General features: G+C 44.0%; 1 protein-coding gene across 5 annotated transcripts in view; it reads left to right on the top strand.

The window, feature by feature from the left end:
• The window catches only part of Lrrc49 (leucine rich repeat containing 49), a 120,535-nt gene that overhangs the window by 49,914 nt on the left and 54,986 nt on the right, over window positions 1-15,635 (top strand). For all 5 annotated transcript variants that reach the window (XM_029543523.1, XM_021206168.2, XM_021206167.1 and 2 more), the window contains one exon: window positions 15,259-15,406. In XM_029543523.1, coding sequence (XP_029399383.1) covers window positions 15,259-15,406 — 148 coding nt within the window. The remainder of the gene's footprint in view (window positions 1-15,258; window positions 15,407-15,635) is intronic.

The following is a 15,635-nucleotide window of genomic DNA, read 5'->3' as shown; positions in this document are numbered from 1 at the left end:
GTGTGTGTGTGTGTGTGTGTGTGTGTGTGAGATAGACACTCATTCTCTGCACTTTGGCCAGTTATGAGTCTGGTGTTAGCCTCTATCTGCTGAACAAAGGCTTCTCTGCTGAGGTCTGGGAGCCGCACCATCTGTGGGGAGAGATCTGAATTTAGAGGACACATTTAACAACATATCAGTAGTGGGTTCACCCTTAAGGCCCATGAGTTTTCCAACCGTTGGTTCTTGCCAGAGTTAGAGTATGATAGGCATACTCTCCCTAACCCCAGAATGAACCTTAAATCCAACAGGACTGTGGTAGGTTACCCGCATAACACTGGGCCACTTGCAGCCATAGGCATGTCTTGAGACAGTTGTCTTTGTAGAGCACAGGTAAGACTGTAGATGACTTTCTCCCCCACAGCCTGCACTGCACATTCCCACTGTGAAAGCCAGCCATTAGGGAGGAAGCTTCTTGGCCAATTTAATTTTGTTTTAATGTCCTGTGATCAAAGTGTGTGATGTCTTCAGCAGTTAGGTCTTATCTAGTTCTGGTGGCAACCAAGAGAAGTTGCAATAGCCTGTATTGTTTTGTGGATCTCTCAGGCACCCTTGACCAATAGCTTGAAGGAAAGTATCTCATACCTGGCACTGTATTCTTTTTCTTACTCACGACATGTGTTCATCCATGTTCATAGCTGCCCTATTCACAATAGCTAGGGCATGGAAACAACCTAGGTGCCTATCAACGGATGAGTGGCTAATTAAAATGTGGGACCTATATACAATCCAATTTTACTCAGCTATAAAGAAACATGAAATCATAAAATTGGCAGGTAAATGGATGGAACTGGAGAAAATTATACTGAGTATGGTAACTCACCTAGAAAGACAAATGCTGCATGCGTGGGTTCCCAGCACTGAGTCTTTAGATTCGCTTGTTTAACTTGGAGGACTCAGAGAATTCGGTAAACTACAAAGAGACCATTGATGGGAGTGGGAGGAGAAAAATCGTGAGGGAAGGCATTAGTAGAACACAGTTGATGTGAAGGGAGGAGGGAGGGGTGGAGGGGAAGAATAGCTAACACCAAGACATTTAAAAAAGCTGCATGGAAACTCTGTGTGTGTGTGTGTGTGTGTGAGTGTGTGTGTGTGTGTGTGTGTGTGTGTGTGTGTGAGAGAGAGAGAGAGAGAGAGAGAGAGAGAGAGAGAGAGAGAGAGAGAGAGAGAGAGAGAGAGAGAGAGAGAGAGAGAGAGAGAGAGAGAGAGAAGTGCTTAGTTGTCGTACCCTGCCTAGGGGATAGTGTTCTTCCCAGAAGCTGTGGGTTGAATTGACATTTTAAAAAGCAATTATGAATCAAAGACCCTCTGAGGTTTACTTAATGCAAAGGTTCTTGAATTTGCATAAAAGTTTTTGTTGAATATTCTTAAAAGGAAGGCCCTTAAACCTTAAGATTATTTGTGATTAAGTATTGGGTAGTTTTTTTCTTGGTTCAGAAACAAACAAGTGTTACTAATTGAGACCAATATATACTTATGATTTCCTTCTAAATTTTTCTAACAAACAGCAATAAATTAAAAGTATATTCAGAAACAAATTTAAGGTATAAACTGATTAAATTCAGTTTATAAAACCAACTCTAGAAACATTCCAAGTGGCTCACCTTCTCTAGCGGTGTTGGTGTAGATGCCTTGTACAGATACTGCCGAAGGCAGGATGAAGTCCTCAGTGTTCAAGTGAAACCCTAACTGGAGCGAGGTGGCTACTGGATACAAAGGCAAACAGACCAGGGCAAAGCGGTGAAGAGACTGAACACCTTTGTCAGCTAATTTGAGCAGACACTCCTGTCTACAATCAGTTATGCCCAAACCAAATGTGTCCTTCCAATTACAGAACTTTTATGTTTGATCCACTGGAGGGAATGTGTTTTTTTGTTTGTTTGTTTGTTTGTTTTTTCAATCAAAACTCAAACCTAAATGGAAAGAATTATTTTCATTCTTTAGGGATACAACCCTATGAAGAAATGGTTTCCTTTCTTCCTTCCTCTACACCCAGTTTCATAGCGTACAGGGCCCCCAGTCAGTTCACAATACTCTGGTGTGTCACGCCTGGCACCAAATGGCAAATGGTTATTACTCATTTTAATGAATGAATAAATAAAGCCAAGTTTAATCTGATGTTTCTCAATATTCATAAATAACTTTTTAAAAACTGTGTTTGAGTGTTTTGCCTACATTTGCTAAGTGTTTTACATGTGTTTCTGGTGCCCATAGAGGCCAGAAGAGGCTATTGGGTCTGCTGGATCTCCCCTGCTTCTCATAGGTCTTCTAAAGGCCTCATTCAGCAAGTTCTGCCATGTAGCAGTCTCAGGAGTCAGTCCTTCAATGCTTCTTGTGGCCACAGCCCAGGATGTAAATCTGTTCAAAAGGAAATAGGACAGAGAAGCTAGGTTAGGGTTGTGTTAGAGTCAGCTTACTTTGTTGTTCACAGCTGTCTCAAGATCATCCAGTCCAGGCCTGGTGAGATGGCTCAGTGGGTAAGAGCACCCGACTGCTCTTCTGAAGGTCCTGAGTTCAAATCCCAGCAACCACATGGTGGCTCACAACCATCCGTAAGGAGATCTGACTCCCTCTTCTGGAGTGTCTGAAGACAGCTACAGTGTACTTACATATAATAAATAAATAAATAAATAAATAAATAAAATCTTAAAAAAAAAAAAAAAAGATCGTCCAGTCCAAGAATCACCTCAGTGGGCTAAGCCATCAAATGCATACTTTCGAACATTTGCAAAGATTTAAATTTCTTTCTTGGAGAAAACAGACACCTTCCTTGTGATAGCTCTAAGTCATCTGTTACAAAGGGAAGTGAACACCTGTTAGTGTGAAGATCTGACCTGATCTGACCTGACAGAGGTCACTGTGCACAATGTGATGAGACCTAGTCTGCTGCCACCAGCATCCAGGTTCTCCTTGGGACTGTTTTTTCCTTCTCAATATGTGTTTCTTTTTATATTTTTTATTGCTGATTTTTTGGCCTGGCAATTTTTAAGAACTATTTTTTGGGCATTTCACATTGGTGAGCGTGTGGGTTATGCTGCCTTACTTAGAAGTCCTGAGCTCCTGTTTGATAACCTTCTGGAGAATCAGCTTTGATTTAGCTGAGACTAAAAATTTGAATGTTTAGGGTTATTTTTAATTGACGAGGACAGATCTAGAGTAATACTTATTCTAGAACTAGATGATACATTTTAAAATATGCTATTTTTATATTAAACACGGGGTTTTTGGATTTATGGGAGAGGCAGTAATTTACCTGCATTATGTCCCATGTTCTGTTTTGTCCCATGAGGCTATTATGACTAAGGCATATGCCACCTACATGTATGGGGAGGGATTTCAGTACATAGCAGGACCCCAAATTATTAGCCCTAGAATTTACATAGGAGCTGTTTATATATCTGTACCTTCTCTCCAGAGAAGAAAAAGACAGTAGAGAGGGGAGACGAGAGAGGGGAGAGAAAGACCAACCAGCCTCATCCTATAACGTAAATCCATCCCGAGATGAACAGGCGGTAGTCTCCTAGCCTGTGAGCCTCTGGAATGTAAGCGAATGACTCCAGAGATTTTATTTCTGTTTGGAATGTAAACACACAGCTCTGGGAAATACATTTCTAGATTATTCTCAAGGTCTCTGTTTAATCACCCTTTAAAGCCTCCACCACAGAGAAACTTGAAATAGTCACCATCCCTGATCACTTGTACTTGAGGCCTGGCTTTGAGGACTGGGGTGCTCTAGTGCACAATCTGGTTGTTCAGTGAACTGTCTTCACTCTGCCTAGATTGCTACTGTCTCCCAGTTCCCGGTGGCCTGGAGATGATCTCACGGCTCCTCAACAGTCACATTCTGCTAGGGCTCATGGCACCAGCTCTGCATGTGTGCTCTGGTGCTCAGGCAGATACTCAGAGACCCTCTACAGGTTTCTGGGTCTCCTCTGACTCATCTTCGCTACCCATCACTCACATCCTGGGACTCCCAGCAGACCCAGAACCTGCTGTGTTTCATCTCACTAGTGAGACCTCTGTTCTCTCTTTGGATCCTCTGCTAAGTGCATCCTGCCATCTGGAAAGTATCTCCAGGCAGAAGCCAAGGTGAATGTGACCTTCCTGTGATTTCTCTCTCTCAAAGGGGCACAGCCTCTATACTGTGCCTTATTTAACACTTGGATTCTATATTTTTTCCTGCTTTACAGCAGTTTATATTGTAATAAAAAGTCTGATATCACCGTGGCTAAAACTGCAATTCTTTCTCTCGGGTTTTTAGACTTCTGATTGGAATCATCTCTCCCATTGGCTCCTCTGTCCCCTCGGGCCAACTGAAAGGCTGGCCTTCTGTCTAAACCTTTCCTAATAATTGAGATGTGCAATTTAGAGAAGGATTAAAACTACATATACTCTTTAGATTTTTAAACTCTCCCAAGTGTCATGCAGCGTTCAGAAGGCCCCACACGTGTGTCTTCTTTACTTTATCTCCCTGTAGAAACAGCATCCTACACTGTAGTTAGCTTATCCCACTCAGCTTATCCCACTCAGCGTGAGCCGCCTCTGACAGCACAGGATGTGCTGTTTGGAAGAGCATGCATTTGTTTATACTGTTTGTGAGGGAAACACAGATACTGTGCTGTGTCAACTACGCAGGAGGAAACTTCCTGAGAGTCTTTACCTAAGCTGCTGACTTGGGGTTTGATAATCTTAGTCTTTAACTTCTGCTGTAAGCTCTGAATCCATTGAAGGGATATAGGAGTCAAATGGAGTTCAAAATAGCAGATTGTATTTTTGATTTGTATAATCAGGATCCATTTATCTATTTAGTTAGTTGGGATTTGATTGTGTTGTGTTGTTTTGTTTTCTTTGTTTTGTTTTGTTTTGTTTTGTTTTGAGACAGACTCTCTCTACTGAGCCCTAGCATATCTTGGCTATATAGATCAGGCTGGCCATGAACTCACAGAGGTCTGCCTGCCTCTGCCTCTGCCTCTGCCTCTGCCTCTGCCTCTGCCTCTGCCTCTGCCTCTNCTCTGCCTCTGCCTCTGCCTCTGCCTCTGCCTCTGCCTCTGCCTCTGCCTCTGCCTCTGCCTCTGCCTCTGCCTCTGCCTCAGGAATGCTGGAATTTAAAGTATGCACCTCCACACCTGGCTTTAAAAATTTTACTTAATGTATTTATGTATGTGTGTGTTTGTCTCTGTGTGATCTATGTGAATGCATGTATGTATGTGTGTGTGTGTGTTTGTGTGATCTATTTGAGTGCATGTACATGTGTGTATGTGGAGAGGGTACACACAAAGGCCATAGCAGGGCATCAGATCCTTAAGAGCAAGAGTTACAGACATTTGTGGGAAATCTGGCTTGTTTGCTGGGTGCTGGCATCAGAACTTCAGTCCCCATAATTATACAGCAAACACTCCTACCTACCATAGCATCTCTCCAATTCCCCAACCTCGGGCAATATATCTGTTTTTTTGTTTTCGAGACAGGGTTTCCCTGTATAGCCCTGACTGTCCTGGAACTCACTCTGTAGACCAGGCTGGCCTCAAACTCAGAAATCCGCCTGCCTCTGCCCCCCAGTCCAAATGTTTACACCATTGCTGGCAGAGGAGTTGGAAGGTGAGAGCCATTTTTCTGGGGGGCGGGCAGAGCTAGAGCTCTGGTACCAATGGTTCAGAAAAGCAAAGAGAGAGGAGGGTTCTGTGTGCAGTGAGCCCTCCTGTCCCTCCAGTCTGCCTCTTTGGGGAGATCTTCTTGAAAGAGCCTGTGCTGGTCATTGTCCCATTGCTGTGGCAGAACAGTGGAGACATCTAAGGAGGGCATGTTTGGTTGACTCATGGGTTCTGGAGTTCTGGGGTCTTTGCCCAGTTGCTGTAGGTTGCAGCAGTTCAGTTCATCATGCCAGAAGTGCCTTGTAGAAGGAGTCTCACAAGTTCCTGGCAGCTTGGAAGGAGAGAGGAAGGTAGAGAGTTGAGCTGGCACAAAATATGCCAGGCACATTGCCAGGGTCTGCTTCCTCCAAGCAGACTCTTCCTTCTAAGCACTCCTCCAGTGTCCAGTTGAGCTGTGAATTCGGGCCCGAGATCAGAACCCTGTGACCCAGTCACACCCCAAGGGCCTCTGAGTACCATTGCCTCAGGGACCAGATCTTAACATACCAGCTTCTTCCATAGCATCAAAGATCCAAACTCCAAAAAAGGCTGTGCATACAGGGAAGGAAGGGGTCGTTAGGCTGATTCTTCACTCTTTCATGTTTGATTTAGTATTAAAGATGGCTCTAATGTGGTGCTGAAACCTGACCAGGCCAAGAAGGAAAATACTTACCCAGTCTTGCAGAGTACTTGGCATAGTTAAAGAGGGAGGAGCACCATTTTCTTCTTTAAAGACCCTTGCATGCTGGTCCATCTTAGAAGCACTCACCTTCAATCCCAGCATTGGAGAGGCAGAGGAAGACGAATTCCTATGAGTTTAGACTAGTTTGGTCTACATAGTGAATTCCAGGCTAGCAAAGGCTGTGTAGAGAGACTGTCTCAAAACACAAAACAAACAAACAAACACACAAATAAAAGGATCTCTCCCTTGCATGCAAAGAAAGAAAGTGAGGGAACTTCTGGATTCTTGCACTGAAGAGAAATCTAACAGCTTTGTTTATCCTGAGTATGTGATGAGCTAGCTATCCCAGTGACCTAATTATAAACTCCAAATATCTGAAAGGATAGTACAAAGCTTTCAGCTAGTCTCTGGGCACACTGTTCTGATGTTTAAGAGATACCTTTTATTTTATAAAATTATGTGTATTAATGGTGTTCAACTTGAAATTTATATATATGCTGTCGTAATTAGCTTCAGTTATCAGTCACACACACCTGGGAACAGGGACTCTCAACTGAGGCATTACCTCCGTTGGGTTGGCCTGTGTGCTTGTCTGTGCACGGTGCGACCCCTGACCAGGTGGTCCTGAGCTGTATAAGAAAGCAAGCTGAGTAAGCCACTTGGGCTATGTGCCTCTGCTTCCGTTCCTTCCTCCAGGTTCCCACCTTGAGTCCTGCTCTGACTTCCCTGGAGTGTGAAACCCTTTCCTCCACGAATTGTTTTTGGTGGCGACAATTGTTTTTGGTGGCGACGCTTATCACAGCAACAGAAAGCAAAGTGGGACATTTGTATATCTTGTGGGATGACCAGACCAATTTACACTTTTCAAACATACGATACATTGTTATTAAACATAAGCTCCTAAACTCATTCCTTCTAATAGAAATGTAGCATCTGTTGAGCCAGATCTCTGAACTCAGCATTATTCCACTGGCTGATCCTGCTCTAACTCCCTGTAACCCCCATTCTGTTCAGTGCTTCTGTAAGGTCCGCTATTTTAGATTCCACATGTAAGTGAGATCAAATAGATTTGTCCCTCTGTCTTTGACTTGTTTCTCTTAGTTCAGTGTCATCCAGTTTTATCCCTGTTACAAAGGACAAGATTTCCTTCTGAGGTGGACTACAATTGTGCTGTGTATACATACCTCACATCTTCTTTCGTGTGTGTGTGTGTGTGTGTGTGTGTGTGTGTGCACGTGCGTGCTTATGCACATTCATGTAAAAGTACACTTGTGTACATACATCTGTGTACAGTACAGAGCACCCACAGGTGATGTTCCTCAGGCAGTGTCAATGATAACATATCTCTTTATTTATTCAGCTGTCAATAGATGCTGATATTGACCCCATATTGAAACTGTTGTGATTAGTGTGCCCATGAGTATGATAACAGTTGTGAGAAGTGTGCCCATGAGTGTAGGATACAGCATGTCTCTTCATATGTCACTTCATTTCCTTTGGATAGAGAATGGGGTTTCTAGGTCATATTGTAGCTCTGTTAATTTTTTAAGGTGCTCCACACTGTTTTCCATATTGGCCACTCTGACTTAAATTCCCACCGACAGTATCCAACGGTAGACAGAGGTTCCCTTCCTCTATGTACTCTTTTTCATCATGGTGACCACAATGCCTGACAGGAACAGGCCTTCTGAGGGTTTGGGGCCCTGTGGTGATGAAGGTGTGCTCTGAGCGTTGGTGTGTGTGTGGGGCAGGGAGGCTCTTCACAGCTTAGAAGGACCAGGAAACAAAGAGCAAGGACCAGGCAGTGTCACCTTGGAAACACGCCCTAGTGACCTGTGTGTCAGCTGGACCTATCCTTCAGAAGCCTCCTAGAATAGCAGCACTGGATGGGGAACACTGTGGGCACACTTGAGATCAAATCACGACTCCTTTGTCCTCACCAACACCCACCGCTTGTGTACTGAAAGTAGCCATTCTAACAAACACGATGAGGTCATGTCTCTGGCTTCAGTTGGAATTTGTTTGTTTGTTTTTTAAAGTGCCTGTTGACTGGTTTTATACATGCTTTTGAGAAATGTCTATTGAGGTCCTTTTTTCATAAAATTTCTCACGTAATGACTTAAAAATAAATTGGCAGTGTCTGTTGTAGACCTCGAAATCAGAGATTCATTTTTACCTTTGAGTAACATCTTGTGGGAAGTGCGGATGAATGTGTTAGCAGGGCGGGGTTTCTGTGCTGTGACCTGGAGCTTTCTGGGCAGCTTGCTGTTTTACACATTAGGGGGTTGGCTTCTTTCTCTTAAGTGAGCTCAGGGGGCTTGAGTGTGCTCCCAGTTTTTCATAGAGAGCGAGTCTGGTAAATCTTAAGGATACAGAGGGACATTCAACTGTCCCAGTGCTGTGGCTGGGTGTGTCCTCTGCTGAGTCCTTTCCCAGCTCCATACAGTCTCTTCCCCGCTTCTTTTGTTAAAGAACCCATTTTTATCCCAGCCAGTTCATAAGACATATTTACATATTTCTTCGTGTAAAACACCAAAGATAGCATTATTGAGCGTGGCAGAGACTGAACGTATGGCTTTGTTTCCTACGACTGTGTGATCAGTCACAGAGAACACACCAAACCCCAAGTGACAGGCAGGATAAAGGGAAGCCAGCACCGTGCTGTGCCAGTAGGCTCCTTCACAGCTCTGTTGGGGAGTTACTGAGGAGTGGAATGTTGGAAGGCTCTGAACCATCAGCAGTCCCCTGACCGGGGAGTTTGTTACAAGTTCAGGTTGCCAAGCCACATGATAGACCTCCCGGATCACTGTTGCTGTTTCCGGAGATCTGGTGACTCCAGTGCACAGTTGAGAGGTGCTGCTGCAGAGGGTTTCCATTAAGGGTGTCCTTAATTAGGTTAGGTACCAGTTGGAAGTAATCACCCTGGCCAAGGGCACAACACACTCAGTCCTGGAACTAAGCGGGTGGTATCAGTTTGTGGGAGGGTTTACTGCAGGGAAGAAGTCTGTTAATGTGGAAAGGGAGCTGGGGGGGGGGAAGTAACAGTAGCAATGGGTGTGAGCACATAGCTTCATTTTGTGTTCACATTAATGACAGGTGGCAGAACCTTCTATTCTCTAGTACTCTGAATTCAACCCAAACCTCCCTCCCTCCCTCTTTCTCTGCGTGTGTGTGTGTGTGTGTGTGTGTGCGCGTGTGTGCTTGCGTGCATGTGTGTGTGTGTGTGTGTGTGTGTGTGTGTGTGTGTGGTGTGGTAACACACTGGCACACCTACGTCGCCTCCTGTGCTATACTTCCACCCTCTTTCACCTCCCCAAGCCATCTGTCTGCCTGACCTAAATAGGAAAGGCTCCTGCTTCCTCCTCAGGGCGGAGACTCCTGTTCTCCAGTGATGGTCAGCGTGTTAAGAATGGCCGCCCGTATGTCCTGCTCAGGTATCACTTCCATTCACTGTGTGCTTGGGAGAGCTGGAGGGTCCTGTTTGCCTCACCCACGGCATTCCCTCCTGTTGCTAAGGCACTAATGTGAATTTCTCCCTTTTACAGCTCTGAACTAGCTGTTCAAATACATGTATGTTGGCTCAAGTGAGCCAGACTTTTAACCCTCAGGAGTTAGAGCTCTCTTTACAGATATATATTTGTAGATACAGATTACATAATGTATGTGTGTAGATATACACATAGGCATCTAGGAACAGATCAAAGGTTGTAATTCTTTAATAATAATTGTTATAGATCGATAGCCAAGTTACAATTCTCTCCTGCCTCCCCTCCCCTCCCTTTCTATATCTCCCTCCCATCCTTCCCCTCCTTTTCCTCTCCTTATCCTCTCCCCTCCCTCCCTCCCCTCTATCTTCCCTCCCCTCCTCTCCTTTTCCTTCTCCTACTCTCCTCTTCCTTTCTTCTTTCTTGATTTTTTTGAGCAGTTGAGGTTTTTCAAATTCATTTTATTCACCTCTTAAGTTCATCAATACAAATTCCTGTAATGCTTTTTCCTTTATGTTTTTCACTCTACCAATTTTACATATTTTGTGGAACTTTTTAGTGATTTCATGTTTGTTGTATGAATGACTGTGTGCTTCTGAGTATGAGTATGTGTGAGAATATATGTGTGAGTGTGTGAGTGTGAATGTGTGAGAGGGTGTGTGTGAGTGTGTGAGTGTGAATGTGTGAGAGGAGAGTGTGAGTGTGAATGTGTGAGAGAGGGTGTGTGTGAGTGTGAAAGTGTGAGAGAGGGTGTGTGTGAGTGTGAATGTGTGAGAGAGGGTGTGTGTGAGTGTGAGTGTAAGTGTTGGGGTATGGAGCTGCTGGAGCTGGCATTGAGGGACAGTATCTGCCTAAAATATAGACGCTCCCCCTACTGGAGTCTCTGATGTTTGAGTTGCAGGTGTAGATCAGCCAGCTCCCTAGGTCTTGCCGATCTCTGAAGTGGGGCATAATGATCATGGTCACAGGGAATGTAGCTTCCCACTGTACACACAGGCACGTTTTACACTTCCTTGAAGATAGCTTTTAGTTTTGTGTGTGACACCGATTGTTTCAACAGATAACCATTAGACCAACCTCAGCGGAATAATTGAGAAGACTCATGCTAAGAGTAATTGAAATTTTTTTGTTAGCTAACATTTTATACATCCTTAGTTTTGATGATAACATTCCTTTAATATTACACACAGCAATAAGAAGCATATCATAGGTGCTACAGTCTAGCTGTAGATACTAAATAAGACTACAGATAGAACCCATTTATCATAAAATAAAGGTATTCCACTTTGATTTTGGGCACACTGTTTGTATTTTTTCAGTCTATCTAACTGATTAGTAATATACACCAATATTCTAAGGCAAGGATAAGGAAATCCNNTTATCATTTATCAGGAAGTTGTTTGGAATAGTTAGACTTTGTCCTATCATTTCACCCAGTCCTACAACTGTGTGTTTCTTATAAAGTAGTCTCAATTTTTCTACATCAGTTTTTTAAGAAAAAAATTTACATGTAATAAAATATAGTNATTTTAAGCATACTCTCATAAATTTTGATGGCATCCGTCCTCTGTAACCATAAGTGCAATGAGTCTGAGAGAAGCCTAGATATTATTCAGCACGCTATCACATCCAAATGATCACAAGTCCCTGCCCCTTTCACAGTCCGGCCTTCTGTAGACCTTCTGCTCTTTATTCCAAGAAAGACTACCAGAGGTTTTAATATGTTTGGGCCTTACAACTTTCCCCTCCTCTTGCAATCTAATTTATAAGGAATTCTCTACTCTTGTCCTTTTTCTTTCCTGTATTCACTACACAAGTTTACTACATTGTGATTTTTCTGAACTACAGTTCTGCTCACATTACCACCCCCACCCACTTCCATTACCCACTCCCCACCCTCAGCCGTCCTCCCTCAGCTGTCCTCCCACACTTCACGTTTAAAATCCCCTGATGGCTCCTCTCCCTTCCTCAGCTCAGTCACTGGTAGAAGGGCATTGAAACAGAGTGCTGGCTGTTTACCCAAATCTACTTATACTTCAAGCCATCATTAGACTTAAATTTGCCAACCCCCATTTTCTCCTGTTTTAGATGCCTTCCTGTAATTATCCTGACATGTCACAAATGTTTTGACATACACTCAGATCCTGAAATCATCTTATAGATCACTAAAGATCAACTCTGAGGTGAACTAACATCAGGATGATTTTATTTGAACCGTTTGACTATGGCAATAAGGAGGAGGGAAGCTTACGGTCCCTGTCACGNGGTGGTTTCCCATAGCACACTTTTCTGTGTCCTGTCATCGTAGAGCTGTGGTTTGAACATAAATCCCGAACAAGCAGTCTTCAGCGTGAGGGTCTGCAGTAGTTGAGTCTTGCCGACCTCTGGTATAAATGAATTCCTCAGAGGTTTTTAGGAGTAGTATTGTGATTATTCCTTCCCATCTTTAAAAAAAAAATCAAAATACCAGTGTGTAGTTTTCTAGATATCAAAAGATGATTTCTGCCTCTCCTATGGAAGGGCCAATACCTAGAATCTGGCGTAATACTGAAGGGCAGGGCTTGAAGATCCACACTAGCCTGTTAAGGACTGTTTTGTACAGTTGAACAGAGTTGACTGGGAACCTGTGATTTCATTAAGCACACAGTTTATTGTCTGTGGGAGTCCTATGCCTTTATTCACAGTGCTTGACGAGGGAGAAAGGGATGCTCTTGACAGATGAGGCATAGTGACCACACAGGGAGTTTCTATGTCACTTAGAACCTAATTACTATAATCTAGGTGCTGGAGTCAACGTTAGGAAGCCTTTGTAGATAGAAAGTCCAATTAAGCCGAGGTGTATTTTTCCATGGCATGTTCTCGTGAAGGGAGGTTTGACCAGGACAGGCAACATCCACGACAGCTCCAGGATCCCTGCACATCACTAGTGGAGTTGATGCTGGGAGTGAGACATGGGAGAACAGCTTACAGATGGCAGAGGCAGCCCTGCTATAGGCCGGGTCTTAGTGTCTGAGGGAGTGTGGACTCAGATATATTTGGAGTCTAGTAGTTGAAGACAGTTACTTATTTATGACCTAAATGGGTACATTAGTGTCACATTTCCATGGAAAGAAAGACTACATATTCTTGTCAGGGACATACGTCATTCACAGAGTGAACTATGTTGTGTTTAGAATCATTACAAAGCTGCATTACAGAGACTTACCCTGAAGTCTCAGCATTTGAGGCAGTGGGCGGTGGTAAAAGAGTACACACATTTATCAGTGGAACCAAGTGCAGGTCGGAATACCCACACAGATACAACCAGATGGACTTCAACCAAGAAAGCAGGCAGGTCATCAGTGTGGGGAGATGTAGATTTGGATCTTCCAATAAATTAACTCAAGATGGGTTGTAAGCCTAAATGTAAAACTCTCAAAACTGTAAATTGTAGAAGAAAACCCAGACAGCCTTCAGGAACCAAAACAGAATTTAAAAAAACACCACAGAAATTACTAAGTTAAATATTGTTAAAATTAAAGTGTCCTGCTCTGTGCAGGGCACTGTGAAGAATGAAGAGGGGCCAGGGAGCTGGCTCTGCAGGTAAAGGCATGCAGAGGCGCCCAAGGGCTTGAGCCGATCCCTGGGATCCCTATGGTGGAAGGGGAGAACTGGGTCCCACAGTGTCCCTCCAACCTTCACGCGTGTGCCTTGGCATGTACACATACACACACACATACTACATAAATTAATACATATTTTTAAAGAAACATAATAAATACTTTCAAGGCATATATCTGGTAAAGGACAGACAGCCATCATATATTTGGAAAAAAAAAACTTGTAAAGCTCAACAATAAGAAAGCAAAGAATCCACTTAAAACAAGCAAAGGCTCTGAAAACACCAGGAAGATACAGTAAGGGCAAATGTGCTTGTGAGAGATGCTCGAATCACTTGTCCCTAGGGAACTGCAGAGTAAAAGGTGGCATACCACTGTTCTCCTGGTGGGGCAGCTAGCATCCAGAAACACCAATGAATACCAAATGCTGGCAGGGATGAGGAGCTGATTGTACTGGATGAGTTTCTCATACAGCCAGATAACTATGTTTATGTGTGATGTGCATCCGGCCAAGGTTAAAACATGTGTACACAGACAGCTGTGGACATGACTCACAGCAGCCTCACTCACCAACCCCTGCAGCTGAATGGAGAAAGTGATACACTTATACAATGGGATATTACTCAGCTATGAAAAGAAATGCACCAGGAAGCCATGAAAAGACATGGGTGGATCCTGTTAGTGTATATTGCCAAGTGAAAGAAGTCCATCAGAGGGTATCATAGAACCTGATTCCAGCCATCCAACATAATGGAAATTGCAGAACTCAAGAGTAAAATGATTGGTGCTTACCAGGAATTTGGGGAATTGGGTAAAGCACAGGGGAGTTTTAGAAGACCATGAAATTATTCCGTATAGTACTTTAGTAGTAAACGCATGCCACTATGCATTTGTCACAAGTGAACCTCAAGGTGTAAAACATTTTTAAAAACTATTAAGGGACATGGACATCCCAGGCAGGGATGCAGGGACATCCCAGGCAGGGATGCAGGTACTGACTCTCCAAAGTCCTGACTGTATTGGAAGCATATGAGGTAATCCCAGGTATGGAGGGCCACGATGGCCTATGTAACATTGGGAATGGGGGCTCGATACCTAAGTGCAGTCATCTGATCAAGAAAATAATTTTGTGGGCGCAGTTTAAAGAATTTAGTGCCATATGCACACACACACACACACACACACACATGCTGGAAAAGAAAATTCCAATAAATGGGTAGTGGGTGGTATGAGCCATGTCCCTCCCTGTTGGAGTGAGGAGTGTCATGCATACACACAGGGCAGTGTGCACGCACATTCCCTCTCTAGCTGAGGGGCCTAAAAGAAGCAGCACCGCAAGGGTAAGAAAGTATACTTCCCTCCCAGGCCTCTGCTGGTGATCCTGTTCCTAATATAAGGAAATGCTGCGTTGAGAAATGACTCTTTCAGGAATGGGGCAAGGAATGTATGAGTTCAGAGATATTGTATTGCCAATACAATGGGAGCACTAATTGTAGATATTCACGTACATTCACAGGTGTATTTAACTAACTGTAGAGAGACACTGAGAGGAATGGAGTGTATGGGCACTTTGTATAGCTTCTCAATTTTTCTGTAGGTCTAAATTATTCCTTAAAGGGTCTGTTGAACATGCTGTACATGGTGGCACATGCCTGTAATCCTAGCATGAGTGGCTGAGGATCACTGTCTACCTAGTAAGTTCCATGACAGTCAGGGTTACATAGGGTTATACTGTCTCAAAACACCAAGCCAAAATCTTATTTAAAAAACTGGAAATATTATTTGAAAGGTCTCAGAATAACATGGTGGCATCTCTTCTGCAGCTTTGAAAGTGTTTCCTGCCTTGCTGAGTCAACTTCCCTCTCGGACATCACCTTTGATGGCAACCCAATAGCTCAAGAGTCATGGTACAAACACACGGTCCTTCAGAATATGATGCAGCTGCGCCAGCTAGACATGAAGAGAATCACGGTGAATGCCCTTTTGTGCATCTGCCTGCTCCCCTGAGTGTGCCTCCCATGGGCCCTCCCTGCTCCCCTGAGTGTGCCTCCCACGAGCCCTCCTGCTCCCCTGAGTGTGCCTCCCACGGACCCTCCTGCTCCCCTGAGTGTGCCTCCCACGGACCTTCCCTGCTCCCCTGAGTGTGCCTCCTACGGACCCTCCTGCTCCCCTGAGTGTGCCTCCCATGGACCCTCCCTGC

This window comes from Mus pahari, chromosome 10 (genome assembly GCF_900095145.1).
Source record: "Mus pahari chromosome 10, PAHARI_EIJ_v1.1, whole genome shotgun sequence".
Classification (NCBI taxonomy): domain Eukaryota; kingdom Metazoa; phylum Chordata; class Mammalia; order Rodentia; family Muridae; genus Mus; species Mus pahari.
Note: the sequence above shows the minus strand (reverse complement) of the source record. Positions and strands in the feature narration are given on the sequence as shown.